We start from the raw sequence: 26,888 nt of genomic DNA on the forward strand, positions 1-26,888 counted from the left end.
GCCATGAATCTTTTTGTAAACGTGCGTGAGAGAAACTCCTCAGGTGACGGTAGGAATTTGTCATCGTCATACAGATGTACAATACAGAAACAGACCCTTCGGTCAAACTGGTCCAATCCTAAAATAACTGACCTCATCTTGTCCCATTTGTCCGCACTTGGCCCATATCCCTCTAGACTCGAGAGTGTGGTGCTGGAAAAGCACAGCAGGAGACAGCATCTGAGGAGCAGGAAAATCGACATAGAACATAGAACATAGAAGGATACAGCGCAGTACAGGCCCTTCGGCCCTCGATGTTGCGCCGACCGAATCCTACCTAACCTATACTAGCCCAATAACTTCCAAATGCCTATCCAATGCCCGCTTAAATGACCATAAAGAAGGAGAGTTCACCACTGATACGGGCAGGGCATTCCATGAACTCACAACCCGCTGTGTGAAGAATCTACCCCTAACATCTGTCCTATACCTACCACCCCTTAATTTAAAGCTATGTCCCCTAGTAACACCTGACTCCATTAGCAGTAAAAGGTTCTTAGTATCTACCCTATCTAAACCCCTAATCATCTTATACACCTCTATCAGATCTCCCCTAAACCTTCTCTTCTCCAATGAGAACAGCCCCAAGTGCCTCAGCCTTTCCTCATAAGATTTTCCTACCATTCCAGGCAACATCCTGGTAAACCTCCTCTGCACTCGTTCTAAAGCTTCCACATCCTTCCTATAGTATGGCGACCAAAACTGCACACAATACTCCAGATGAGGCCTCACCAGAGTCTTATACAACTGCAACATGACCTCAGGACTCCGGAACTCAATTCCTCTGCCAATAAAGCCCAGTACACCATATGCCTTCCTCACAGCACTATTTACCTGGGTGGCAACTTTCAGAGATCTGTGTACATAGACACCAAGATCCCTCTGCTCATCCACACTACCAAGTAGCCTACCATTAGCCCAGTAATCCATCATCTTGTTATTCCTACCAAAGTGAACGACTTCGCACTTAGCTACATTGAATTCCATTTGCCACATTTCTGCCCAGCTCTGCAACTTATCTATATCCCGCTGTAACCTACCACTTCCTTCCTCACTATCCACAACTCCACCGACTTTTATGTCATTACCGACATCTCGATCAAAAGATCAGGAAACTCTCCTATTCATGTACCCATCCAAATGTTGTCATTGTACCAGCCTCCACCGCTTCCTCTGGCAGCACTTTCCACACATGCACCACCCTCTGTGTGAAAACGTTGCCCCTTAGGTCCCTTTCCTTCTCACCTTAAACCCTCCAGACCTTTATTGGTCAGAGTATTGAGTACAGGAGTTGGGAGGTCATGTTGCAGCTGTACAGGACATTGGTCAGGCCTCTGTTGGAATACTGCGTGCAATTCTGGTCTCCTTCCTATTGGAAAGACGTTGTGAAACTTGAAAGGGTTCAGAAAAGATTTACAAGGATGTTGCCAGGGTTGGAGGGGTTGAGCTGCAGGGAGAGGCTGAACAGGCTGGGGCTGTTTTCCCTGGAGTGTCAGAGGCTGAGGGGTGACCTTATAGAGGTTTATAAAATCATGAGGGGGGCATGGATAGGGTAAATAGACAAGGTCTTTTCCCCTGGGGTGGGGGGAGTCCAGAACTAGTGAGGCATAGGTTTAGGGTGAGAGGAGAAAGATATCAAAGGGACCTAAGGGGCAACTTTCTCCACAGAGAAATGAGCTGTCAGAGGAAGTGGTGGAGGCTGGTACAATAACCGCATTTAAAAGGCATCTTTAATTGTATGGAATGAACTGCCAGAGGAAGTGGTGGAGGCTGGTACAATGACAGCATTTAGAGGCATTTGGATGGGTATATGAATAGGAAGGGTTTGGAGGGATATGGGCTGGGTGCTGGCAGGTGGGACTATATTGGGTTGGGACATCTGGGTCGGCATGGACGGGTTGGGCCGAAGGGTCTGTTTCCCGTGCTGTCCATCTCTACGAATCTATTTAAACGGTTTGAAGCTTAAGAAAAGATCTGACTTGGCCAGAAATAACATCAGCAGGATCGTAACACCTAGAACAGGAATAACATCACCAGCGCAACTTTGCGGGAGCGCTCTTTCGCTGGTTTGGAGTCACTTCAGCCGAAATGATTTAGTCTCCAGTCAACTTTGGCGTTTCGCAAACATCTTGCCTGGCGGAAACTTGGACTCGAAGAATCCACGAGAGAAGCCATTGGTAAGGCCCCTTCGGGAATACTGTCTTCAGTTCTGGTGGCTCTGTTACAGTAAGGATTTATCAAGCTGGAGAGAGGTGGGGGGGGGGGGGGTCACAAGATATTTACCAGGACGTTTCTTGTGTACGGAAGGCTGGAGTTATAAATAAAGGCTGAACCCTCTCCAGCTCGGTACGGTCCTTTCCGTCAGGGAGGAAGCAGACCTGGATACCGTGCTCTAACGCCCAATACAACCTCAACACAACATCCCCAACTCCTGTACTCCAAGGTCTGAGCGACAAAGGCCAAACATCTTCTTAACCACCCCATGTAAAATGTGAACGCCAAAGAATGATGTCCCTACATATCCAGGTCCTTGTGTTAGACAACACCACCGTGAATTGTATCAGCCCTACCCGCCCCTGTTGGACAGGGCATTTACCCAGAGTGAACGCCACCTGCCATTTTTCAGCCAGTTGGGGGGGCGGGGTGGGGGGAAGTTCCCTTTCTAATCGCAGAAAACTCTCTCTACGATGCCCCCCTAATTTGCGGTCGCCCGCAGAACTTCCAACGTTCATGTAACCAAGGAAAGATTCACGTGCCCAAGTTTAACGCTTGCAAGTCTAATTCCCAAGATGGAGGGATTCACTATGCAAAAAGAATAGAGACTGGGCTATGTTTTTGGAGGATGGGATAAGAGTCGTCGAGACGTCCAGCACGGGAAACAGACCCTTCGATCAAACCCATCCAGATATCCCAACCCATTCTAGTCCCACCTGCCAGCACCCGGCCCATATCCCTCCAAACCCTTCCTAGTCATATACCCATCCAGATGCCTCTTAAATGCTGTCATTGTACCAGCCTCCACCCCTTCCTCTGGCAGCTCATTCCATACCCGTACCACCCTCTGTGTGAAAAAGTTGCCCCTCAGGTCTCTTTCGTATCTTTCCCCTCTCACCCTAAACCTATGCCCCTCTAGTTCTGGACTCCCCAACCTCAGGGTAAACAGACAAGGTCTTTTCCCTATCATAATTTTGTAAACCTCTATAAAAGGTCACCCCTCAGCCTCCGACGCTCCAGGGAAAACAACCCCAGCCTGTTCAACCTCTCCCTATAGCTTAAACCCTCCAACCTTGGCAACCGCATCCAAATACAAAATTCACGCCATGTTAGATTTCGAACATCGCTGAGGACAGAGCAAGGGGCAGAATGGGAACGCACCTGACGTACAGCAACGACGGGATTGCCTCGGGATCTCACAGCTCAATAACGTCAGCCCATTTGAGAAAGATGACAAGAATAAACTAGTGTCCCACCCAGTCAAATACAGGGCTTAAAACATCGCAGTGCTCCAGTGGTCGGTCAGTGGCCGGGGATAAAGGTTGTTCGGCTAAATTCAGGAAGAATGGGACTTTATGGGTTAGACCATAAAGCATAGACGGTCAACAAAGCTATGTGGGCTTTCTGAAGAGAGAGCAGAAATAGATGCAGTACGGCTTGCCCCATTAGGAAGGACGTGGGAGCATTGGGAAAAGGTGCAGAGATTTGCCAGGATGTTGCCTGGTCTGGAGGGAAGGTCTTATGAGGAAAGGGTGATAGACGCGGGTCTGGTCTCATTGGAAAGAAGGCGGCCAAGAGGGGGGATTTGATAGGGACCTACAAGATGATCAGACGATTACATAGGGTAGACAGTGAAAGACTTTTCCCTAGGATGATGACACCAGCTTGTATGAGGGGGCATAACTACAAATTGAGGAGTGACAGATTTAAGACAGATGTCGGAGGCAGGTTCTTTACTCAGAGAGTGGTAAGGGCGTGGAATGCCCTACCTGCTAATGTAGTCAACTCAGCCGCATTCAGGAGATTTAAACAATCCTTAGATAAGCACATGGATGATGATTGGATAGTATCAGGGGACGAGCTGAGAGTAGGTCACAGGTCAGCACAACATCGAGGGCTGAAGGGCCTGTTCTGTGCTGTAATGTTCTATTAAAGACAAACATCATGTGCTTGATTCCGTGGTTCTGCTCAACAGAGATAACGTCACCGTTCAGGAGAGATTTTCCGATCAGGACCTTTTCAAATAAAACCCCCTGCTTTGTGGGCAGTGAAGCTGTTGGCCCTTTACCTCACAAGCCTTCCCTTTCTACGTTTCTGCCTCCAGTGTCCCACGCCCACTTGCGCATCGGTCTTCAGCTCTAAGTCGCTGTTTCCAAAAGGAGTTATTTTCAGATTATACCCTGCAGGAAATCATTCCAATAAACAGCTTTCACGTACTAAACTAGGGAGAGATTCGGAGTTGGGAAAAGCTATGGAACGCAGCCCAAGTTGAATAAAGTGTGGCCTTTATTTCAGTCATCCAGTCATTTCAAGTTCAGGCATCCTGGGGTTTCTTATTAGGAAAGATCAGCACACTCGTTGTTATTGAGAAGTCAATTACTGAATAGGAGAACATAATCCCTGAGTAACTGCTTCTAAACATCCCCAGTAAGCACTGCTAATGTTTGAAAGGACACACTGTGGAGACATTGTTTTTAAAAAATGGTTTTATGAACGGTTTTATTGTATAAAACACACTTGCGTAATCTAATTGTTGACAAATTGCTGTATGTTCTAGTTATATTTTCATACAGCTTTATATCTAAACCATAGGACATACAAACAGGTCTTTCGGATTATATCGAACACTAAAGTCATCTCCTAAAACTCTTCCCATTTTTATTTTAACTATTTTTAAAAAAAATATGCCAAGTATCCCCAGGTTTCTCCTGTCCAAATTACAGTACGACAGTAGGGAGGAAGAGGGTAGATTCAAAACTGGACTTTTATGCTGTCTTTTGCTGTCCCTTCTTCCCAATCAGAGACTTGTGGATGTGAGGAATCACACCTGCAAGAGGAAGTAAAACAGACACGGTATAATAAATTCACAGGGTTAGAATAAGTTTCAGGTCAAATGCTCGGTCATTCTGGGAGCCGGGACAGTTCCTCACACATTGGAATTAACAACCTACAGCAATTAAAACTGAACATTATTCTTCCAATCAGCTCCAAACTAAAATAACCCCTAACCTAACTGCTGCCAATATTCCGAGTTAACTGATCACACATTGCTTCGATATGATTTACCAGCTCGCTGAGAGTAGTTTCTATATTTCTCCTATTATTACCAGTGACATTCTCAAGAGGAAAATAGCTCTCAAGTTATTCAGGAGAAGGCATATCTGAGAACTTCCAATCCAAAATACCTAAGCAAAGCACGACTGAAACAAGAAATGAAGTTTTAAAAACCAAAACTACTGCCTCTTCAGCTCCTCTGTGATCTATTAAGACCATTTTGAATACCAGAGAAACAGCACAGCAGACTGGTATTGCCAGGAATGGAGGGACACACTCGAAAACGTGCGATGTATGACTGACAGGGAGGCTGGGCCAGAAACAGCGACAAGGATCAAAACCTTTGTGCAGCTAGGAAAAAGTTAATATTTGCGATTCTTAGCCACAGGTAGAGTTCTGCAGTCTGCACTACCTATTGCAAGGAGTTTAGCAGGCCAAGAATTGGCATTAAAAGAGGACATACTTCATACTGAGTCCAGAGGGGATGGCAATCTGGACTAAGGGCTCATGATTTCCCCACACAGTAAGGCTGGCCAGCAGTAACCAGGCCAAAACAAAACATATCAGCAAATGACAGAGCTTCCTTGTTCTGACAGCACAGCTCTGTAAAGTGCAGGGATTCACCAGCTAATCACAAACAAAGACGCTCGCCATTTCCCCCCTCCAATTTGTGACCTTGTGATGATGTGTGGAGTAACGCTTCATTAAATTACAGCTTGCCACCAAATGGAAGACTGCTAGGGCAGCGAGTTCAAAGTCCCGTTCCTCAGAGCAGCCATTCAGTTCAAGTAATCGTCAGAGTGAGAGAGAGAGAGAGAGAGAGAGAGAGAGAGAGAGAGAGAGAGAGAGAGAGAGAGAGAGAGAGAGAGAGAGAGAGAGAGAGAGAGAGAGAGAGGGAGAGAGAGTGTGAGAGTGTGAGAGAGAGAGAGAGAGAGAGAGAGAGAGAGAGAGAGAGAGAGAGAGAGAGACACACACAGAGACAGAAGGATCGAGCTGAACTGGAATGCTCGGCCTGCCATCTGCAGCAGTGCAGTAACGTCCACCAAGTCTGGTACCAGGGCTCACTGAAATCAGAAACTTAGAAGGAGGGAAGAAAAAATACAGACTGGGGACTGAATGATCATTGCATGATCTTACATCTCAGCAGCTAAAGCTTGCAAGGTGTCAGCTAGCACGGGTTAAGGGGAAAAAAAGTGTAATAATCTTTAAAAAATGGATTATTACTAAAAACTGCTCAACCCTGGGCTACATTGAAACCATTCACAACTAACATTCACTCCCAACAGCAGACTGGCAAATAAGTGCTGGCAACGTAAATTCATGTCTGCGAATGAAAACTAGAACATCTAGGAAACTCGTAAAATGCTAAAAGTGTGAGCGAGCGATAAGGAAATCTCTGATTTCCACCATTTAGAGAAAAAAAAAGTTTATTTTCCTAACTTGAACAGTGTACTATTAACAAGCCCAAGCTCCCTTTTCTTAATGACCTGAACCCGACTGTTAAAATGCTGCTCCAATAACACAATTATTAAACATCAAAACCATGTAATCGCTCAAAGGCCAAACAGTCTCTTATGCTGTCTTCCTTCCGGTCTTCCGGTCATCCCCAGATCGTCTTCTCGTTACTTTTACTGGAAAAAGGTACCTTTGATAGAGCCTTCTGAGAGATTGAGATGTTTATTTCTCTGGATGCTCTTGCCCTCTGGCCTGACGGGCAGTTAGCTCTCTCCAACTTTCAAAATGCCCTTCCTTCTTACAGCCCCTGCAGCGTACCCTCTCATTGGACTGATGTTGTCAATACAATAAATTCAAATTCAATTGGTTTTTGGTAAACTGGCCATAATTTAAGCGATTTGGTTGTGTTTGAATTGTCGTCAAAACAGCAATCAAAACTCAGGTATCCATTTAACAGCCAATTGTTACATGTACCTACTTTGGTACAGTCTGTCTCTTAGTTGTTCTACATACTGGCAGCTTTTGCTGTACCTTCGACTCAGAAAAGCACTTTGTCTTAAAAGGGCCCAGATATTCTTTCAACTTTGTAACAATACAGTTGAGGTAACCTAAGCTCCGCATTCATTCCCATTTCAGGAAGTCTGCAGAATTGGGCCATCCGAGTAGGAATTTGGGAAAAGTCAAGGCATTCTCCAGGAGTTATTTGGGATCGGGCAATTGATCTCAGACCGAGCCAGGCACATCAGGAGTTACCTGCAAAACTGCTACGAGAGAGGACAAGTTTAACACATACCCCCACCAGCAATGGTTGCCTTGATCAGCGAATCCAGCTCCTCATCACCTCGGATGGCCAACTGTAAGTGACGTGGCGTGATGCGCTTTACTTTCAGGTCCTTTGACGCATTGCCTGCCAACTCCAACACCTACGGAGCATAAGGTAGCACAGCATTTCAAAACCATGACCGCGTCTTCAAACAGCAGAAAGCCAAAACGTTCCCACCTGTCCAAAGTCGGAATTTCAACAAGCAGCCGGTGCTTTTTGTGTGGTGCGACGCTGGTTATGTTGCAAAACATTTAAAAAGAAAGCCAATGCTCGCTCCGGGTTTCAGGAAGAACAAAGACGGGAAATAAATTTGGCACCCAACATCTTCATCTCCACATGCCCTTATATCCTTGGAGTTCAAATGAGCCCTACATCATAGCTAGAAACTTCTGCCTTTCTACCAGCCTGTATAACCTTGCCCCCCCCAGAAGCATCCTGCTCAGTCCCCCTTCACAGTTTCAGCCCTTTAGCCAGTCCCTTTAGCTCCCTACCCTAGCTTTGCCATCTACATCTAGTTCGCTCATAACCTGTTGAAAGCAGACAGGATCCTATCGGCACGCAAGGTGAACGGGGCTCAGGTTCAAACCCCTTCAAGTCTTCGAGAAGCCGACTGCTTTTGTGGTGGTCGGTACATCTCAAACATTGCCTTGAGTTTCACCTAATCGTTGGTCACCGAGCTCCTGCCTTCTAGCCTTTTCTGTCACAGTATTTCTGTTTTGCCTCATGCTACCCAGTGCTGGGAGATCCTTGGATTCCCCGATTGTCCAATTTATCCCTGCTTAATGGTGCTTTTGTCACAAATCCCTCAAGTCAGAAGACGACTGTCATCGTTTAAGAAAGGTATGGTGTGCAATTCCCAGTCTCTCTCCAATCGGAAGGATGTTGAAAGATTGACAAGGATGTTGCCAAAGTTGGAGGGTTTGAGCTACAGGGAGAGGCTAAACAGGCCGGGGCTGTTTTCCCTGGAGCGTCGGAGGCTGAGGAGTGAACTTATAGAGGTTTATAAAATCATGAGGGGACATGGATAGGATATATAGATTAAATAGATATAGATGAAGGTATTAAAAGTAATATTAGCAAATTTGCTGATGACATAAAGCTGGGTGGCAGGGTGAAATGTGAGGAGGATGTTAGGAGATTACAGGATGACCTGGACAGGCTAAGTGAATGGACAGATGCAGGGCGATGCAGTTTAATGTGGATAAATGTGTGGTTATCCACTTTGGCAAGAACAGGAAGGCAGGTTACTACCCAAATGGAGTCAAGTTAGGGAAAGGGGCAGTACAAAGATCTAGGTGTTTGTGTACATCAGTCAATGAAGGCAAGCATGCAGGTACAGCAGGTAGTGAAGAAAGCTAATAGCATGTTGGTCTTCATAACAAGAGGAATAGAGTATAGAAGCAAAGAGGTGCTTCTGCAGCTGTACAGGGCCCTGGTGAGACCGCACCTGGAGTACTGTGTGCAGTTCTGGTCTCCAAATTTGAGGAAAGACATTCTGGCTATTGAGGGAGTCAATTCCTGGAAAGGCAGGATTACCTTACACTGAAAGACTGGAGCGACTGGGCTTGTATACCCTTGAGTGTAGAAGACTGAGAGGGGATCTGATTGAGATATAAGATTATTAAAGGATTGGACACTCTGGAGGCAGGAAACATGTTTCCGCTGATGGGTGAGTCCCAAACCAGGAGGACAGTTTAAAAATAAGGGATCGGCCACTTCGAACAGAGCTGAGGAGAAACTTCTTCACCCAGAGAGTGGTGGGTGTGTGGAATGCTCTGCCCCAGAGGGCTGTGGAGGCCAAGTCTCTGGATACTTTCAAGAAAGAGCTCTTAAGGATAGTGGAGTCAAGGGTTATGGGGATAACTGATTGAGGATGATCAGCCATGATCACAATGAATGGTAGTGCTGGTTCGAAGGGCAGAATGGTCTACTCCTGCACCTGTTGTCTATTGTCTTTTCCCTGGGGTGGGGGAACTGGAGGGGCATAGGTTATTGGCGAGAGGGGAAAGATATAAAAGGGACCCAAGAAGCAACTTTTTCACATAAAAGGTGGTACGTGTATGGAATGAGCTGCCAGAGGAAGTGGTGGGGGTTGGTACAATGGCAACATTTAAAAGGCATCTGGATAGGGATATGAATAGGAAGGGTTTGGAGGGATATGGGCCAAGTGCTGGCAAATGGGACTAGATTTGTTTAGGATATCTGGTTGCCATGGACGAGTTGGAGTGAAGGGTCTGTTTCCATGCTGTACATCTCTCTGACTCTCCTTGGAGAAAATGAGGACTGCAGGTGCTGGAGATCAGAGTTGAGCGCATGGTGCTGGAAAAGCACAGCAGGTCAGGCAGCATCCAAGGAGCAGGAGAATCAATGTTTCGGGCATAAGCCCTTCCTGATGAAGGCCTTGTGCCCGAAACACGTTTCCCCTGCTCCTCGGATGCTGCCTCACCTGCTGTGCTTTTCCAGCACCACACTCTCTATGACTCCCTTTGGAGATGCCAGAGGTACTTAGTGTGGAGGAAGATCAGATTAATTTACATTAAAGTAGTCAGGGGCGTTATCAACGAACCAAGTATGGGTGGTTACCTAGTTTTCACTGAGACTTCTCATACTAATGGAAGGAAACAGGAAGCCTCCACCAGGACTCACCTCAGCAGTGAGATACTCAAGGATAGCTGCACTGTACACTGCAGCTGTAGCACCCACCCGTCCATGGCTAGTGGTACGAGTCTTCAAATGCCTATGAATACGACCTACAGGAAACTGGAAGAAAGAATACCAAGTGAAACCTCGACCGGAACTAAAAGGCACACATCAACATCGGAAACACTCCCACTGGTACTCACCGCTGTTACAGGTGCCTTCCACTCCAACTGACCCACACTTCAATGGTATTCAATTAAAGCAACAAAACGCTGTCTTTCTTCACGCGGTTGTTAAAATTTCACGTCTCACTTTTCCAACCACTCATCTTCAGACTCCCTGTCCCTCAGGATTTCTCCTGTGAATTGCAACTCTGCCCTCAGGGAAGGCCCACAGATGGTGACACTGTATCCCATCGAGTGCCTTTGACCCCCTGACGGAACTCTTGAGTGGCTTGCTGTTAAGCCACTCAAGGATGGGTTCCTCTCGAGAATTTGTTTCTGAAGGCTGTATGTAGTTTGGAAAGAACATCTCTCGACAGAGGTAAGGCAGCAACAGACACAGAGGGTGAGTGCAAGCCAGAATCAGAGAACATACACGGACAGGGGACCAGTTTGAGAAAAAGACAAAAAAGATGCTGGTATTGTTCTCTTCACCGCTACAGTGACCCTGGAGTGGCACAGAGAAGGTGACACTGGCTGATGAGGCAAGCCACTATGATCTGGCTTGCACTGGCCAAAGAGATGGCGAAAGGAGTTTTAACAGTAACTTGCAGCAAGGCTGTGGCTGAAGCGCAAAGAGGAATCACTCCCATCGAAGAGGTAACTGTGGGCTGGATCAGCTCCTTCCATTCTATGGAGGAGAAAGCGAGGACTGCAGATGCTGCAGATCAGAATCGAGAGTGTGGGGTGCTGGAAAAGCACAGCAGGTCAGCCAGCATCCGAGGACCAGGAGAACTGACATTTCAGGTGTGAGCCCTTCACCCCGAAACGTCGATTCTCCTGCTCCTCGGATGCTGCCTGACCTGCTGTGCTTTTCCAGCACCACACTCATCTCCTTCCATTCGAGATCTTACAATTCTTCGACATTTACTAATCCCCCACCCCCAAAATGTTATAGATGAGACATCCATTGAAACATAGGAGAACAATAACAGTGAAGTCAGTTTTCTCAGAGAAAGACAGCAGGATGATGGTGGGCTTCAAGAAGATTTAAGGAGGAGGTGGAACTCCCGAACTGCAAGGGTGCTCAAGGCAGAAACTGTTGGGGAGAAGCAAAGAGTTCTTCAAGAAATAGGTCTTTTATTTGCAAACAAAAAACCGTGACACTGAGAAAGCCAATTCTCGAATGCCCCCGAACCTCAGGGTCCGTGGAGTTTTATATCTTTTTGTATCATGTTTTCTGTTAGCTTATCAGCATGTCCAACTATAATCAAAGTACCTCTCTCTAGCTACACAGTAAACCAGGGATGTTAGTTCCCATTACCTCTTTAGTTGTACATTCTACTTAATGTTATTCTAATGTCACGGTTAGATGTTTCATGCTAACCCTTGCAACAATGGTCTTCCATTCCAGAGCTTATTTAATATTCGCCTAATGTCATGATTAGATATTTATTACCAGCTCCGCTACAGTGATCGTCCAGTCCAGACTAACCTGTCACACGAGATATTTAGCTATTCCATCTACCACAATAGTCTCCCGTCTCAAGCTGACTCTACTAACTACTAATTAGATATTTTAATGGCATGTCCCAAATATTTACAGTCCCCATCCTGTCATAATAACACTTAACAGAGAAACGTGCTTTATTACTTGTGTTCTCTCATCTCGCCACAGTGCCCTTTCAGCCTTAACCCTACCCTGCTAATTGGTGTAAAGAATGTCCCACTCTGGTTATCCAATCCTGCCTTCCACAGACCACAGATTGCCAGTGGTCTAACTGGCTTTAACCCTTCCCATGCTTTCATGTTCTTTATTTTCAATAAAACCTCCAACATTTAAAATGCACTGAAGTGTTGCACAAGGTTACGGACTAAGTGCTGGAAAGCGGATGGTTGGCCATGCACAGAACGGGCTGAATGGCCTCCCACACCGACAGGCAAATCAATCAGGACGACAGTGCAGGTCACTCACAACTGAATCAAATGGTGAACACGCTCACGGGAATGAACAGCCAGGAGAATTATCTTCACGCACAAGTTCTGCTACATACCCAGCTTCACAGTACAAATTAGGAAGTACCAACAGAAGCTAAATTTAACCATTTAAACAATAGCAGACAGACAGATGTCACACACCAACTCCAGAAGCAAATCAAAAGTGCCTTGTATCAACCACTGTACCACCGTTAAATGCCACGCAGAATATTCCCAATTTAAACACAAATGAACAGAAATTAAAACACACCATGGAGAGTACACCTCTTGATAAACTTTGCATCGTTAGAATTAAAGCTGAAAAATACAGGCGCCTAATGTCAATCCGTGGGATCGGTTATCACTTTTCATTATAAAGCAAATCTACAAGATTAAAATGTGACCCCGACCCCGGCACACAAAAGAAGATAGAAAGATGACCTCCAACCCAAGGTAAGAGCCAAGCTTCTCAATTCCTGGCAGAGTCAAGGAAGTAGAATCGGAGTGTATGTAGGTGACCACACGGCAGCAAAACAAAAACCTGTGCACTGCTGACATCACATTGCTGTGGCAAAGCCTTTAACATCACACACATTACCGATTATTAGTTGCGTTGTGGGGCAATGCTGTACCCAGGCACAGCAAGACTGAATTTGACTTGACTGGATGGGATGGGAAACTGGAGGGGGAAAAAAAAACAAACCCATTTCAGCTCATACCACCTCCTCCACCAGCCACAGGGGGACTGCGCAGACTGGCTAAAGATTGGACATGGTGTTCCAGAAGGTACAACGCTGGGACCACCGTCATTCAGCATTTACATCCACACACTTGCTCATCAATCTGGCATTTTGAAGCGATGTTGCACAACAAGGATACGAGTGAGTGAGAGAGTGAGTGTGTGCGTCTGTATACGTGCAGTTGCAGCACCATCTAGTGGCAGTGTTGACATTAAACAGCCTTCATGAATTCTGCAGCTGTGAATACACTCACTACCTTCTGAGCCCTTCTGTCACACCCTCACACCTTACATACAACATAGATATATAGTCCTGGGGGCCAAACAGCCCAAGCTCGCTTCTATTCTCTACATTTCTAAGCAATCCCAAACAAACAGACTTGAGCAAATTAGGAATTTGATTGATAGAACAACCAAAACTAAAATAAGGATGGCACTGTGGCTCAGCAGTTAGCACTGCTATCTCACAGCACCAGGGACCCAGGATCGATTCCAACTTTGGGTGTCTGTCTGTGTGGGGTTTGCGCATTCTCCCCGTGTCTGCGTGGGTTTCCTCCGGGTGCTCTGGTTTCCTCCCACAGTCCAAAGATGTGCAGGTTAGGGTGGAATGGCCGTGCTAAATTACCCATAGTGCTCAGGGATGTGGAGGTTAGGGGACTGGCCATGCTAAATTGTCCCATAGTGCTCAGGGATGTGAAGGTTATGGTGGATTGGTCATGCTAAAATTATCCATAGTGTTAGATGCTTTAGTCAGAGGGAAATGGGTCTGGGTGGGTTACTGTTCAGAGGGTCGGTGTGGACTGATTGGGCCGAAGGACCTGTTTCCACACGGTAGGGAATCTAATCTAAAGTCCCCAACATATGTCCATGTCAACTGCCACTTACATAGCATTTAACAGTTAGTGCACAGGAGGATCCTCTCCTCTTCACTCTTAACACACATTGTAGGGTTATTGAGAAAGAAGCTGAGATATCGGTTTTATGATTTTTTGCATGTTAGCTAGCCAATCTCAGCCAAGACACTTTGCTGTTCTACAAACCTGACCTCACAGCTTCTGCAGTCACCACACTTGTTGCCAGATGAACAAAGTGTTACGGACATCAAGACGCAGAGAATGTGACAAACTCAGAAGGCCTTCCCTCCCCAACTCAAGTTTGATTGGTTGGCACCTTTCAAGACCTTGCCAGGGACAGTCAATCCATTTTCAGGAGGCTCTGAAATTTGCACATGTGCAGCAAGGGTCAGGATGCATCTAGCATTCACTTCCAGGTCCCCCTGAAGGTGGGGACTGGCTACTCTCACAAACCCAACAGCAAGGAGTGGATGGAGTAACCCTTGAGCTCTCTCAGACTGCAGAAAGTTATGGCTTCCGTTCAAATCATATCAAGGGAAGTCCAAGATGAAAATTACTTCCAGAAGAGCAGGACATTTCTTTAAATGGCCTCACCATCCTACTGACTGAGTTGATTAAATCCCGAAGGGCACAGCAGTCTTATCAGGAATTTCAGCTGATCTGGGCACCAGAACACATTGGGCGAAAGCGAGGCCTGCAGATGCTGGAGATCAGAGTCGGGAGAGTGGCGCTGGAAAAGCGCAGCAGGTCGGGCAGCATCCGAGGAGCAGGAACTTAGAGCCCGAGACTTCAATTTTCTTGGCCCTTGGACGCTGCCTGACCAGCACCGCACTCTCTACCAGAACACACTGGACAAGTGTGTGTCTCTCCAGGGATAGTAACCTCCATTGTGAAGCACAGCGCCACGACTGTGCTGTGCTCAGTGGAACAGAAGGCTGACAAAGTGGTCCAAGCCTGGATAACCACCTGGGACAACAGCCCAGCAGAACTACAAGGCCCAGGTCGATGTGCTGAGGGATGTCTTAAAGCTTGGGGCACCGGCTGCCAAGGCGCAGTGGGGGAAAGACCATCACCCAAGGTCTTTCTACTAAAGTACAGTGGGAGTCCATTCAGTTACTGAACCTTCCCGGTGCCTCAAATGTGTATAAGTAGGACATCAAACCCAAAACAGAGGGCTGTGGGAGGTTGAAACCAGACATTGACAGGAGGCAGAGCTGGGCTGAGAATCGGCAGAAGTACAACCCGGAAAAGCAGGAAGTGATTCGTTTTGGAAGGTCGGATTTGACTGCAAAATACAGGGTTAAAGACAGGATTCTTGGCAGTGTGGAGGAACAGCGGGATCTTGCGGTCCATGTTCACAGATCCCTCAAAGTTGCCTCCCAAGTTGATAGGTTGTTAAGGCGGCATATGGTGTTTTGGCTTTCATTAGCAGGGGAACTGAGTTTAACAGCCGCAAGGTTATGCTGCAGTGTTATAAAGCCGTTAGACCACACTGTTCTGGTCGCCTCATTATAGAAGGATGTGGAAGCTTTAGAAAGGGTGCGGAGGAGATTTACCAGGATGTTGCCTGGACTGGAGGGCATGTCGTGTCTTAAGATTGAGGGAGCTAGGGCTTTTCTCACCGGAGTGAAGAAAGATGAGAGGTGACCTGACAGAGGTGTGCAAAATGATGAGAGGAATAGACAGAGTAGATAGATAGAGACTTCCATGACTGTTAGATAGGCACATGGATGACAGTACAATGAAGGGTCCGTGGTTAATTTTCCGAGTAGGATAAAAGGTCGGCACAACAAAGTGAGCCGAAGGGCCTGTACTGCTCTATGTTCTAACTGCGGATGCTGTAAATCAGAGGCAAACATAAAAACTGCTGGAACAGGCCTGGCAACATCTGTGGTGTGAAATCAGAGCTAACATTTCAGATCGTTTGACCCTCCCTTAGCTCGGAGAAAGGGTCGCTCAACCCAAAACGTTAACTCCAATTTCTCTCCACTGATGCTGCCAGACCGGCTGAGTTGTTTCCAGCAATTTCTACTTTTGTATGTAGGCTGGAAAATGGGAAGCCTTCAGGAATGAGATAACGAGAATCCAGAGACAGTATATTCCTGTCAGGGTGACAGGGAAGGCTGGTAGGTATAGGGAATGCTGGATGACTAAAGAAATTGTGGGTTTGGTTAAGAAAAAGAAGGAAGCATATGTCAGGTCTAGACAGGATAGATTGAGTGAATCCTTAGAAGAGTATAAAGAAAGTAGGAGTATACTTCAGAGGGAAATCAGGAGGGCAAAACGGGGACATGAGATAGCTTTGGCAAATAGAATTAAGGAGAATCCAAAGTTTTTTTACAAATATATTATTAAGGACAAAAGGGTAACTAGGGAGAGAATAGGGCCCCTCAAAGATCAGCAAGGCGACCTTTGTGTGGAGCCACAGAAAATGGGGGAAGATACTAAATGAGTATTTTACATCAGTATTTACTATGGAAAAGGATATGGAAGATATAGACTGTAGGGAAATAGATGGTGACATCTTGCAAAATGTCCAGATTACAGAGGAGGAAGTGCTGGGTGTCTTGAAACGGTTAAAGGTGGATAAATCCCCAGGACCTGATCAGGTGTACCCGAGAACTCTGTGGGAAGCTAGAGAAGTGATTGGTGGGCCTCTTGCTCAGATATTTGTATCATCGATAGTCACAGGGGAGGTGCCGGAAGACTGGAGGTTGGCAAACGTGGTGCCACTGTTTAAGAAGGGCGGTAAAGACAAGCCAGGGAACTATAGACCGGTGAGCCTGACCTCGGTGGTGGGCAAGTTTTTGGAGGGAATCCTGAGGGACAGGATGTACCTGTATTTGGAAAGGCAAGGACTGATTCGGGCTTCGTGCGTAGGAAATCATGTCTCACAAACTTGATTGAGTTTTTGAAGAAGTAACAAAGAGGATTGATGAGGGCAGAGCAATAGACGTGATCTATATGGACTTCAGTAAGGCGTTCGACAAGGTTCCCCGTAGGAGACTGGTGAGCAAGGCTAGATCTCATGGAATACAGGGAGAACTAGCCATTTGGATACAGAACTGGCTCAAAGGTAGAAGACAGAGGGTGGTGGTGGAGGGTTGTTTTTCAGACTGGAGGCCTGTGACCAGTGGAGTGCCACAAGGATCGGTGCTGGGCTCTCTACTTTTTGTCGTTTACATAAATGATTTGGATGTGAACATAAGAGGTACAGTTAGTAAGTTTGCAGATGACACCAAAATTGGAGGTGTAGTGGACAGTGAAGAGGGTTACCTCAGATTACAACAGGATCTGGACCAGATGGGCCAATGGGCTGAGAAGTGGCAGATGGAGTTTAACAGATGGAGTTTAATTCAGATAAATGCGAGGTGCTGCATTTTGGGAAAGCAAATCTTAGCAGGACTTATCCACTTAATGGTAAGGTCCTAGGGAGTGTTGCTGAACAAAGAGACCTTGGAGTGCAGGTTCATAGCTCCTTGAAAGTGAAGTTGCAGGTAGATAGGATAGTGAAGGCAGCGTTTGGTGTGCTTTCCTTTATTGGTCAGAGTAGAGTACAGGAGTTGGGAGGTCATGTTGCGGCTGTACAGGACATTGGTTAGGCCACTGTGGGAATATTGCGTGCAATTCTGGTCTCCTGCCTATCGGAAAGAGACTTGAAAGGGTTCAGAACAGATTTACAAGGATGTTGCCAGGGTTGGAGGATCTGAGCTACAGGGAGAGGCTGAACAGGTTGGGGCTGTTTTCCCTGGAGCGTCAGAGGCTGAGGGGTGACCTTATAAAGGTTTACAAAATTATGAGGGGCATGGATAGGATAAATAGACAAAGTCTTTTCCCTGGGGTCGGGGAGTCCAGAACTAGAGGGGCATAGGTTTAGGGTGAGAGGGGAAAGATATAAAAGAGACCTAAGGGGCAACGTTTTCATGCAGAGGGTGGTACGTGTATGGAATGAGCTGCCAGAGGAAGTGGTGGAGGCTGGTACAACTGCAACATTTAAGAGGCATTTGGATGGGTATATGAATAGGAAGGGTTTGGAGGGATATGGGCCGGATGCTGGCAGGTGGGACTAAATTGGCTTGGGATATCTGGGTTAGCATGAAGGGTCTGTTTCTGTGCTGTACACCTCTATGACTCTAAATAATATGTGGCGTAAATTTGAAGTGCGTGGGTTTGTTTGCTGGATGAAGTCAAACTCCAATATTTGCTTGTTTCTCCACACGCTACTCTCCAGGACCGAACTGCTTTAGTGACCAGGTATAAATCTCTCTTTGAATATGGTATATTTTTGAAAAAAAAACCAAAATGGCCCAGCACAACTGTATGATGGCCCTCACTGGGGATTGGGAAAAGGTGTGCTGGCCCTCACTGGGGATTGGGAAAAGGTGTGCTGGCCCTCACTGGGGATTGGGAAAAGGTGTGCTGGCCCTCACTGGGGATTGGGAAAAGGTGTGCTGGCCCTCACTGGGGATTGGGAAAAGGTGTGCTGGCCCTCACTGGGGATTGGGAAAAGGTGTGCTGGCCCTCACTGGGGATTGGGAAAAGGTGTGCTGAAAGCAGTGTCAGTCATACCTTGGAACTACTCGGGAGAAGGAATATCACAAGATTACCTGCACGCTAAAACACCAACAGATATGGGCAACAGATAGCATGAAGCTAAAACATTTGCAAGCATTTTAACCGAACGCCCTGCATGGACAAGTGCAGCTGATTTTCCTCTCCCCTTTAAGCCCGTATCATGACAGATACCAGTGTCTGACCAATTCAGTAGACTAACATTAAGCAGCAACATATTCCTGACTGCACTGATTGCCTTCAGAATGGCAGTAAGAAATCTAAAAATCTGTCCAATGAGAAAATGTCGCTCCCAAAACAGGATAGACTGAACCTGACCAGTTGCCGTACTGTCAGCTGTATCCCAGTCATCAGTTAAGTGAGCAAGGGCTACTGAAAACACCATGAAGCAACTGCAAATGGTCAATAAACTCAGGCAATCTGGTCAGTTTCTTCCAGAAAGACCGCTTCAGAATTCAACTGCAGGCAAATTCTCATTCAAAAACAGAATGTTAGGAGTATGGGGAAGAAACGTCACTGTTAACAGGCAACATCTCATGGCATTAGGAGTGGCTGGTAAAACAAGACCGAACTGGAAACCATCAAATGACTGGAGTCGGACAATAAGAACACTAAAATGCTATCATTATAACAGGTTCTTTAGGGATAACATCCTTAGCCAGCCCATCATAAAGATCGGAATCAGGCCGTCAGTTGAGAATACCATTTATGTTAAATGCACTTATGGAAATTCATATAGTTTTCTTCTAAATTTATTTCACTAGCACTGTCTACATTAGTTGGGAGTCTTGGCCCCAGCTCTGAAAGGACATCTTTTACTCGCTTGTTAAAACGACTGGGATCACAAAACCTACCGTACCTGTAATCCTGCTCTCTGAGAACGGGAAACTGCTTTCGCCTTGGCCTTTCCCGAGTCCTTCCCAGCTTTCCCGCCAGCCTGCCAGAGACAGACAGAATCAATATAGCAAAACTGTTTGTACACTGAAATGAATAATGGCAAAGTTATGCTTTTATAAGTTTATAGGGATACAACTGGGTTATTCAAAAAAAAGACTATAATTTAATTTCCAACAGAAATGTCTGCAGTTGGTCATCACAAAACAGTGCTAATATATTCTAGCTAGACAGGCAGGACGCTGGAAGAACACAGCAAGCCAGGCAGCACCAGGAGGGGGAGAAGTCGATGTTTCGAGTATAACCCTTCTTCAGGACACAGGGTGGGCGCAGGGGGAGCTGCAGGTAAGGGGTGGTGGGGGCAGGGTGGTGAATCAGGTAGAGGGTACATCCTAGTTGGTGAATGGGAGGAATGAATCCAGTTGGCGGCAGGGAGGCATGGAAGTCCAACTCCAAGAACGTCTTCCCCTCCCCACTTCTCTGTGCCTTCTGCAAGAACCATTCCCTTCAACAGTCCTTCGTTTGTGCCACTCTCCCCACCAACCCCACCCGAACTCCCAGGTACCTTCCACTGCAACTGGAAAAGATGCAAAACCTGCTGGTACACCAGCCACCTCACCTTCAGGGCACCAAACAGTCCTTCCAGGTGAGACAGAGGTTCACCTGCCTCTCTTAAAGTATCTCAGCCTAGACCTCCCAGTCACTGCCCATTTTAATTCCTCTTCCCACTCCCCTCCTGACATGACCAACCGTGGCCTCCTCCATTGCCACAATGAACCAAATCTCAGACTGGAGGAATACCACCTCATCTATAGCCACGAGGACTCGACATGGAGCTCGCCAGTTTCAAATACTCTCCCTTCCTTGCCCCCACCTCCCTACCCAGCTCCTCCCCTTCCACTAACCAAATGCATTGATCCCACTGACCAACCAGATCGTAACCCTCTACCAAACTTTCCTATTCCCCACTTCACCACCCTGCTCCTGCCACTCCCTCTACTGGCAGCTCCTCCTACACCCACCTCTATTCCTGAAGGGTTACACCCAAAATGTCAACTTCCCCCCCCACCTCCTGATGTTGCCTGGCTTGCTGGTTCTTTCAACCTCCTGCCTGTCTACTTACAATATATTCTAGTGCCACATTAGACCAGCAAGTTACTGATGCCTGTGACTATAAATTTATATTCTGTAAATTTAATGTTGAAACTTTCTTTGAAGTCTAGATGCATGTGTTTCAACAAAACAAAGAGACAAAATTCACTTTAAAGCTCAATAGAAATCTCACAAGACAGGTTCAACATCTTTTGTTGAAATAGCAGCTAGGTGTCAAAATTAAGCTAGGAAGACAATTGTATAAACAGCTGCATTTTTATTTGGACTAGGCAAGTTTTTTTTAATCTCTGCAATGTTAAATATTGTTACTCAAAAATCTCATTCAAGGTACAATGAATACCTTTTAAGTATGCAACTGCGGGCACTTCACAATTGGAGATACTGGTCCAGTCTTCCAAATATAGTAAAGAAATTCAGGAAACAAAATGTATCTGCAAAGAACTTTTAAGACAATGAGGCTACTTGCAACACACTGGAATTCACGATTTTAATCCAACTTAGCATCGATGCCCAACTCTCAAGATTAACTAAAACATTTAGGTTCGTAGATTTGCCTCAACACACAGCACCTTAGCTGCAGACTGAAGTTTGACATGAGCATCATCAAAACCTGAAATGGGATATGTAAACAAGCCATCAATCTGAAGCAAATTAGATTTCCATTTTATCTACTGTTAACTGTCAAGATAAGGCATTAGTTTTTTTTAAAAGACAAGATTATACTGACAACCAAGGATGGATTTCCCCAGCCCGAGTATACAATTAAATCTTGACTTTGAGTTGCTACTACTGCCTGAGATGATAGATGCAACTGAAACATCACCAATAAAAAAAATCGATGTGATTCAGCCCAAAACCAGACAAATGCACCCTTCACCTAGGTAATGGCAACCCTTCCTTCCCAAATGTTTCACCCCACTATAATCCCATTCCAATGTTTGTGGTGGTGCGTGCCTGTGCACTTGGGGGAGGGGGATGATCACTTCAGGACCTCAACATTTCAACTCATAACCACCGCTTTTGGGAATCATTGCCCTCAATCACAATTGCAAGTAAAACTGATCCAAGGTTTGCACTATGAAACTGCAAACTGGACAGTGCCAACGTCCAGGAATTCAATTTAGTTGCTCAGATATATAAACTTAAAGATAATAAACGTGATCTCTCAGGAATTCAAAAAGTGAATGTAGCTCTGAAAAACTACATAAAAGTATTTTGACAAAATTCAGTTCACTTGGTAACATTCGGTCTCGGTGCACATTTTAGGTATTGAATATCTGAGGTCAAATTTATCCTTAAATACAGAGCACTTGAAACTTAATTCAAACAAAATAAATTCCTATTGCTTAGTTTAACTGCCTGCCCATTTAAAATGTTAAGCCACATTAACAGTCCAAACTAATCATACTCATCATGAAAACCCTCTATGCTACAGATCTGAGACTGGGCTGAAGCAAATAAAAGTTCCAATCGATCCTTGCAAAAAGAGAAATTAAATTTAAATTTGATTTTCCCTAAAAGGAGACCTTGCCAGCGATTAAGCAAAACAACACAAGGCAATTTCGTAACTAAACTAACCTGAGTCACACAGTTTGCTATATTTTAAGAGTAACACCGATGTTCAAAGGAAACAAGGCACAACTTTAAAACTGTCTGAATTATAAAACGGAGACTTCGGGACAACTTTCAATGTCATAGCTCCAGGATGGTTTTTCTTGCATTTCAGTCCGGATGAGCACAAGACCATAATCTCTGACGAAAGCAACGTTTACAATGTGTACTATTCAATTATTTATAGACACCAATGCAAAACGAAAAGGACAACCCAATTGACAAACTGCAAACTTAGTCAGCAGCTGTGAACCTTTAGGACAAGTACATAGTAAACAAGATGCGATCAATACCATGGAAAAAATAGATTAAATAAAACGGAAAACATGTCAAAGATGAGCTTTTTTGGTGATGGGGGGGGGGGGGGGGGGGTGATGCAGACAGGGAGGGGAGTAAATGAGCAAGAGGGGGTTAAACAGAGAGAAAAAAAGGTAGGTCAGAGAGACGGAGACATCAGAGGAACAGAAACTCTGCAGGGGAATGGAGATACAAAAAAGGAGGGAAAAATAGAGAGCAGATTAAAAAAAACTCATGTTGCCATGAATGCAAATAAATGAGGAAGGGGGTAGAGAGGGAGAGAAAAAAAACAACCAACAAGAGGAGAACTTCAGAATGGGAAAAGCAGAAATGGAAAATAAAAATCAAAACCATGCCCAAAAGAAAATAAATACAAAGGTGGGGTGGGAGAGAAAAGAGAGAGAGAGACTGATGAAAATAACAAATAAGAGGGAATGATGGTTCAGGGGAGAGATATAACCCATCATACTGACACAAGATACATAAACATTTCACTTATAAACCAACATACACACATGTATATAAAATACAAGGAACGTAAATGACAGTTGATAGTTATCATGACAGTTATCATGGCCAGAGGCAGAGGTGGGGGCAGGGGTGCTTTCTGCACACACATATCTCACAAACTATACATCCGATATACATACACAAACATATGCAATATAAATACATGAAATCTAACTGACTTATTATGATAGTTATAATCATGAAGGGAAGGGGGGGGGGGGGGGGGGGAAGTTTGGAGATTTTCCACACACACACACAAACATCTCCCATATAAACCATCACAAAAACATAGTTTATACACCCATATACATATGTGCATACAAAGATAAAATTACATCAAATCCAAATATAATCTTATGATCGGAAATGGGGGCGAGGAAGGTTCTCCACACAAACATATCTTATATTAACCATCACACACACTTCTATGTAGCAAATGGTAAATTATGATAGTTAAGACTACGAAGAGACATAGGGTTGAAGATTTCACATAAACACAGACATAGATACACACAAATACATAAAATCTAAATGGTAAATTATGGCAATAGTCATGATCAGGAGGATATATGAAATCTGAAAGATAACAAGTTATGATCAGGACAGACATATATCTATACATAAAATATGCAAGGTGATATGGTCAGGAGGAGAGAGACATATCTGTACACAAAATCAGAAAAGATGTTAGGTATGGTCAGGAGGAGAGAGATATATCTATACACAAAATCTGAGGGGTTATGGTCAGGAGGGAGAGAGACAGACAGATACATAATGTGCATGAAATCTGAGAGATGATGATAGTTATGAACAGAGGGGGGTTGAAGATGATATACACACACACACACACACATATACATATCTCAGACACACACATACACATATCTCAGACACACACATACATATACACATATAAAAACATATCTCAGACACACACGTCCACAATACAAACACATAACATAAAAATGGATTAAAACAGCTCCAATGTGGGACGGTGGCTGGTCGTTACGATCCTGTGTGTTGTGTGGGGAGGGGGGAAGGTTGTGAAGATTTTTCACACACGGCGTCTGTCAAAAAGGCGCCATCCACCGGAGGAGGGAGAGAGAGGGGAAGGGGGGGGGGGGGGAGGAAAATGCCTGCCCGCCTGGAGGGGAGGGGGTAATGGCGGCCGGGACACGGAGGGGGGGTGATTCCACCGCACATCTCCCCTGCACCCCCGGTATCACACCCCGTGGGGAATGGAGGGAGGGAGGGAGGGAGGGAGTCACTCACCATGTTCCGCTGTTCTCTCTCTCTCTCTCTCTGACTGACCGCCCTCTCCCTCTCACTCAAACAATAACCGACAGGCGCGCGCGCGCCCACATCCGGGCCACCCCCGCCGCCCGCCGGCCAATCACCGGCCCTCTCACTCATTCAAACCCGGCCTTCCGTCCAATCACCGCCCGCCTTCTTCTCACGTCTCCCCCGTCAGTCAACGGATTTTTCCCCCCCCTCCTCAGTCGTTCGACGCCACCTCCCCCGCTTTGTATTTTTAAGAAAGTTTGGATTCGGGGTAGAGAGAAAAAAACATGAGCAAAGTGTTTAGGCGCCTTGAATGAGGACGGCCAATCGCCGACGGTACTTCCCGGCCTCATCCCGCCCCTCCTCGGTTTTTTTTCCCCCAACTCTGTTTTTTTTAATACAACCCCACCCCCCGCCCCCGCCCCCGCCCCCGCCTCTCCCCGGTTTCCCGCGCAGCGTGACTGTTTGGACGGAGCTGCCAGCAGCAGAACTTTCATTCTACCGTCCCATACTTGTGTGGGGGAGGAGGGGCTTACATCTGATGGACCTCGCCGCTGGCCAATTGGGGAGGTGCGCCCTTTGACGGACGGGCGTCTCGCCCACTCGGAGCGAGAGGCGGGGCGGATGACGCCGGGTCTGTCCACTCAGGCGCAACGGGTCGACGGACTGACGTGCGCCTCGTCCAATCGGGTGAGGGGCGGTGCTGTTGTAGTGGCGGTGTCGTGACAAGCGTGGCCGGGGGGGGGAGGGGGGATGATTGCCGGTACTTTCGTCAAATCAGGACAATAGTGGGTATGATTGACGTCTTGCCTTTCCAATCAGAAGGCGGGCTGCGATGATTGATGGGCTGCTCTCCCACTCGAAGCGAGGGGCGGTATAATGAACAAGCAATCCGTCATACTCAGTGGTTGCTATGGCCCGACCAATCAGAATCAGGTACGCTATGATTGACAGCACTCCTGCACAATCAGAATGGGGGGCGGTTCGGGTGATGCTCGCTGAGTGGTGCGCGCCTTCGATTGACGGCCGCAGTGACCAATCCTCTGGGGGCATCCCCCTCAGGTCCCGCCCGAAGCATCAGCCTGCGGTTTGCACCAGCTAGAGGTGGGGGGGGGGGGTTGGAGTGAGAGACAGCTGCATGCACCAATCCGAAAAGGGATAGCAATATTCAGGCGCAGTTTGAATCTGAATTTGAAAAACAACAACATATGTTTCCTAACAAGTACTTGTGATGTGTGTTGCAACCTTTGAAAATGGGCTCTGGCCAACCCTGGAGGATGATGCCCTCCCACCCCACTGGAAATCCACAGAGAAAGTCACAAATCGCCCCCTGACTTAAAATTGCGTTTGAAATTAAGTGCCAGGCGATGAATTATTCTGTTGGTATTTGCATTAACCTCATGGTCACAGAGTGAACAGGTGGTCCCCTCCACAAGTGGTCTCTGAAACAGGCTGCACCATATGCTTTCCCCAGTTGGGGAGCTCCACGTTAAGAATATGCTACAGGAGGATTTTTGCTACAGGAGACTGCGACCTCCTTCATTTCCAAAGACAAGGACGGATGAGCGTTGGAACAAGGCTTGCTTGGAACAAGATCACTTTGTGCTCCTTTTCACCCTCCACTACCTTTGCTGTCTTAGATTACTTACAGTGTGGAAACAGGCCCTTCGGCCCAACAAGTCCACACCGACCCGCCGAAGCGCAACCCACCCCTACCCCTACATTTGTCCCTTACCTAACACTACAGGCAATTTAACATGGCCAATTCACCTGACCCGCACATCTTTGGACTGTGGGAGGAAACAGGAGCACCCGGAGGAAACCCACGCAGACATGGGGAGAATGTGCAAACTCCACACAGTCAGTCGCCTGAGGCGGGAATTGAACCCGGGTCTCTGGCGCTGTGAGGCAGCAGTGCTAACCACTGTGCCACCGTGCCGCCCAAAGTGGGAAACGGGGAGCTGGAAAAGCACAGCAGGTCAGACAGCATCCGAAGAGCAGGAGAGTTTGACGATTCCGGCATCAGCCCCTCATTCAAGAATGTGGGGATGCGGGGGGAGGAGGAAGGGGGCTGAGAGATAAATGTGAGGGTAGTTGGCAAGGTGATAAGGTAGTTGCAGGTGGGGGGTGATGGTGATAGGTCGGGGGGGGGTGGAGCAGATAAGTGGGAAGGAAGATGGACAGTGTAGGACAGGTCAAGAGGACGGTGCCAAGTTGTATCTTGGAGGTGGAAGGGCAATAAGGAAACTGGTGAAATTGCCATTGATGCTGCGTATCTATTGACATTCTGCAGAACTGTGGTCGCAGCCTTGAAAGTGTGTCTGAAAAAAGTAGGTGGGGGGTGGTTTTTGACCCTTAACATCTTGATGTCGGGGGAGAGGAGGTTAGGAAAGGAAGCCAATCTTGCAGTCTGCAATCCACTACCATGGGTCACAAGATTTATAGGTTGAGGTTCAGCCTGTCCGGTTGTGTAGAGACCAACAACAGAAAGCTGTGGCTCCGAGTAGGAGTCATCCTCGGACTGAGAGACAGGCCAATGACCTCCTTCTGTGACTTTATGACTCCACCAAGAAGCTTCCTGAAACAACCCCTGAATTTAATTTCCAGACATTTCTCCTTTTGCATTGTGCAACTCTGTCTTTTCCTTGTGAACC

General features: G+C 46.4%; 1 protein-coding gene across 1 annotated transcript; it reads right to left on the minus strand.

The window, feature by feature from the left end:
• Window positions 1-4,735: 4,735 nt before the first annotated feature.
• Window positions 4,736-24,344, minus strand: LOC132836833 (histone H2A.V). Its single transcript, XM_060856355.1, has 5 exons — window positions 24,226-24,344; window positions 19,388-19,465; window positions 10,232-10,345; window positions 7,556-7,685; window positions 4,736-5,080 (listed from the first exon to the last, which is right to left on the minus strand). Exons 1-5 carry the CDS (start codon window positions 24,226-24,228, stop codon window positions 5,019-5,021), a joined length of 387 nt encoding a protein of 128 aa, XP_060712338.1. The 5' UTR covers window positions 24,229-24,344; the 3' UTR covers window positions 4,736-5,018.
• Between the last annotated feature and the right edge of the window lie 2,544 nt (window positions 24,345-26,888).

Source organism: Hemiscyllium ocellatum, chromosome 48 (genome assembly GCF_020745735.1).
Source record: "Hemiscyllium ocellatum isolate sHemOce1 chromosome 48, sHemOce1.pat.X.cur, whole genome shotgun sequence".
NCBI lineage: Eukaryota > Metazoa > Chordata > Chondrichthyes > Orectolobiformes > Hemiscylliidae > Hemiscyllium > Hemiscyllium ocellatum.

What these genes read in the sequence shown, in the direction of transcription:
- LOC132836833 (XM_060856355.1), bottom strand. An exon ending in TTGAGTATCTCACTGCTGAG is followed by an intron (nt 7,686 to 10,231) that starts GTGAGTCCTGGT and finishes TATGCTCCGTAG; the next exon opens with GTGTTGGAGTTGGCAGGCAA. An exon ending in GGCAACCATTGCTGGTGGGG is followed by an intron (nt 5,081 to 7,555) that starts GTATGTGTTAAA and finishes TTCCTCTTGCAG; the next exon opens with GTGTGATTCCTCACATCCAC.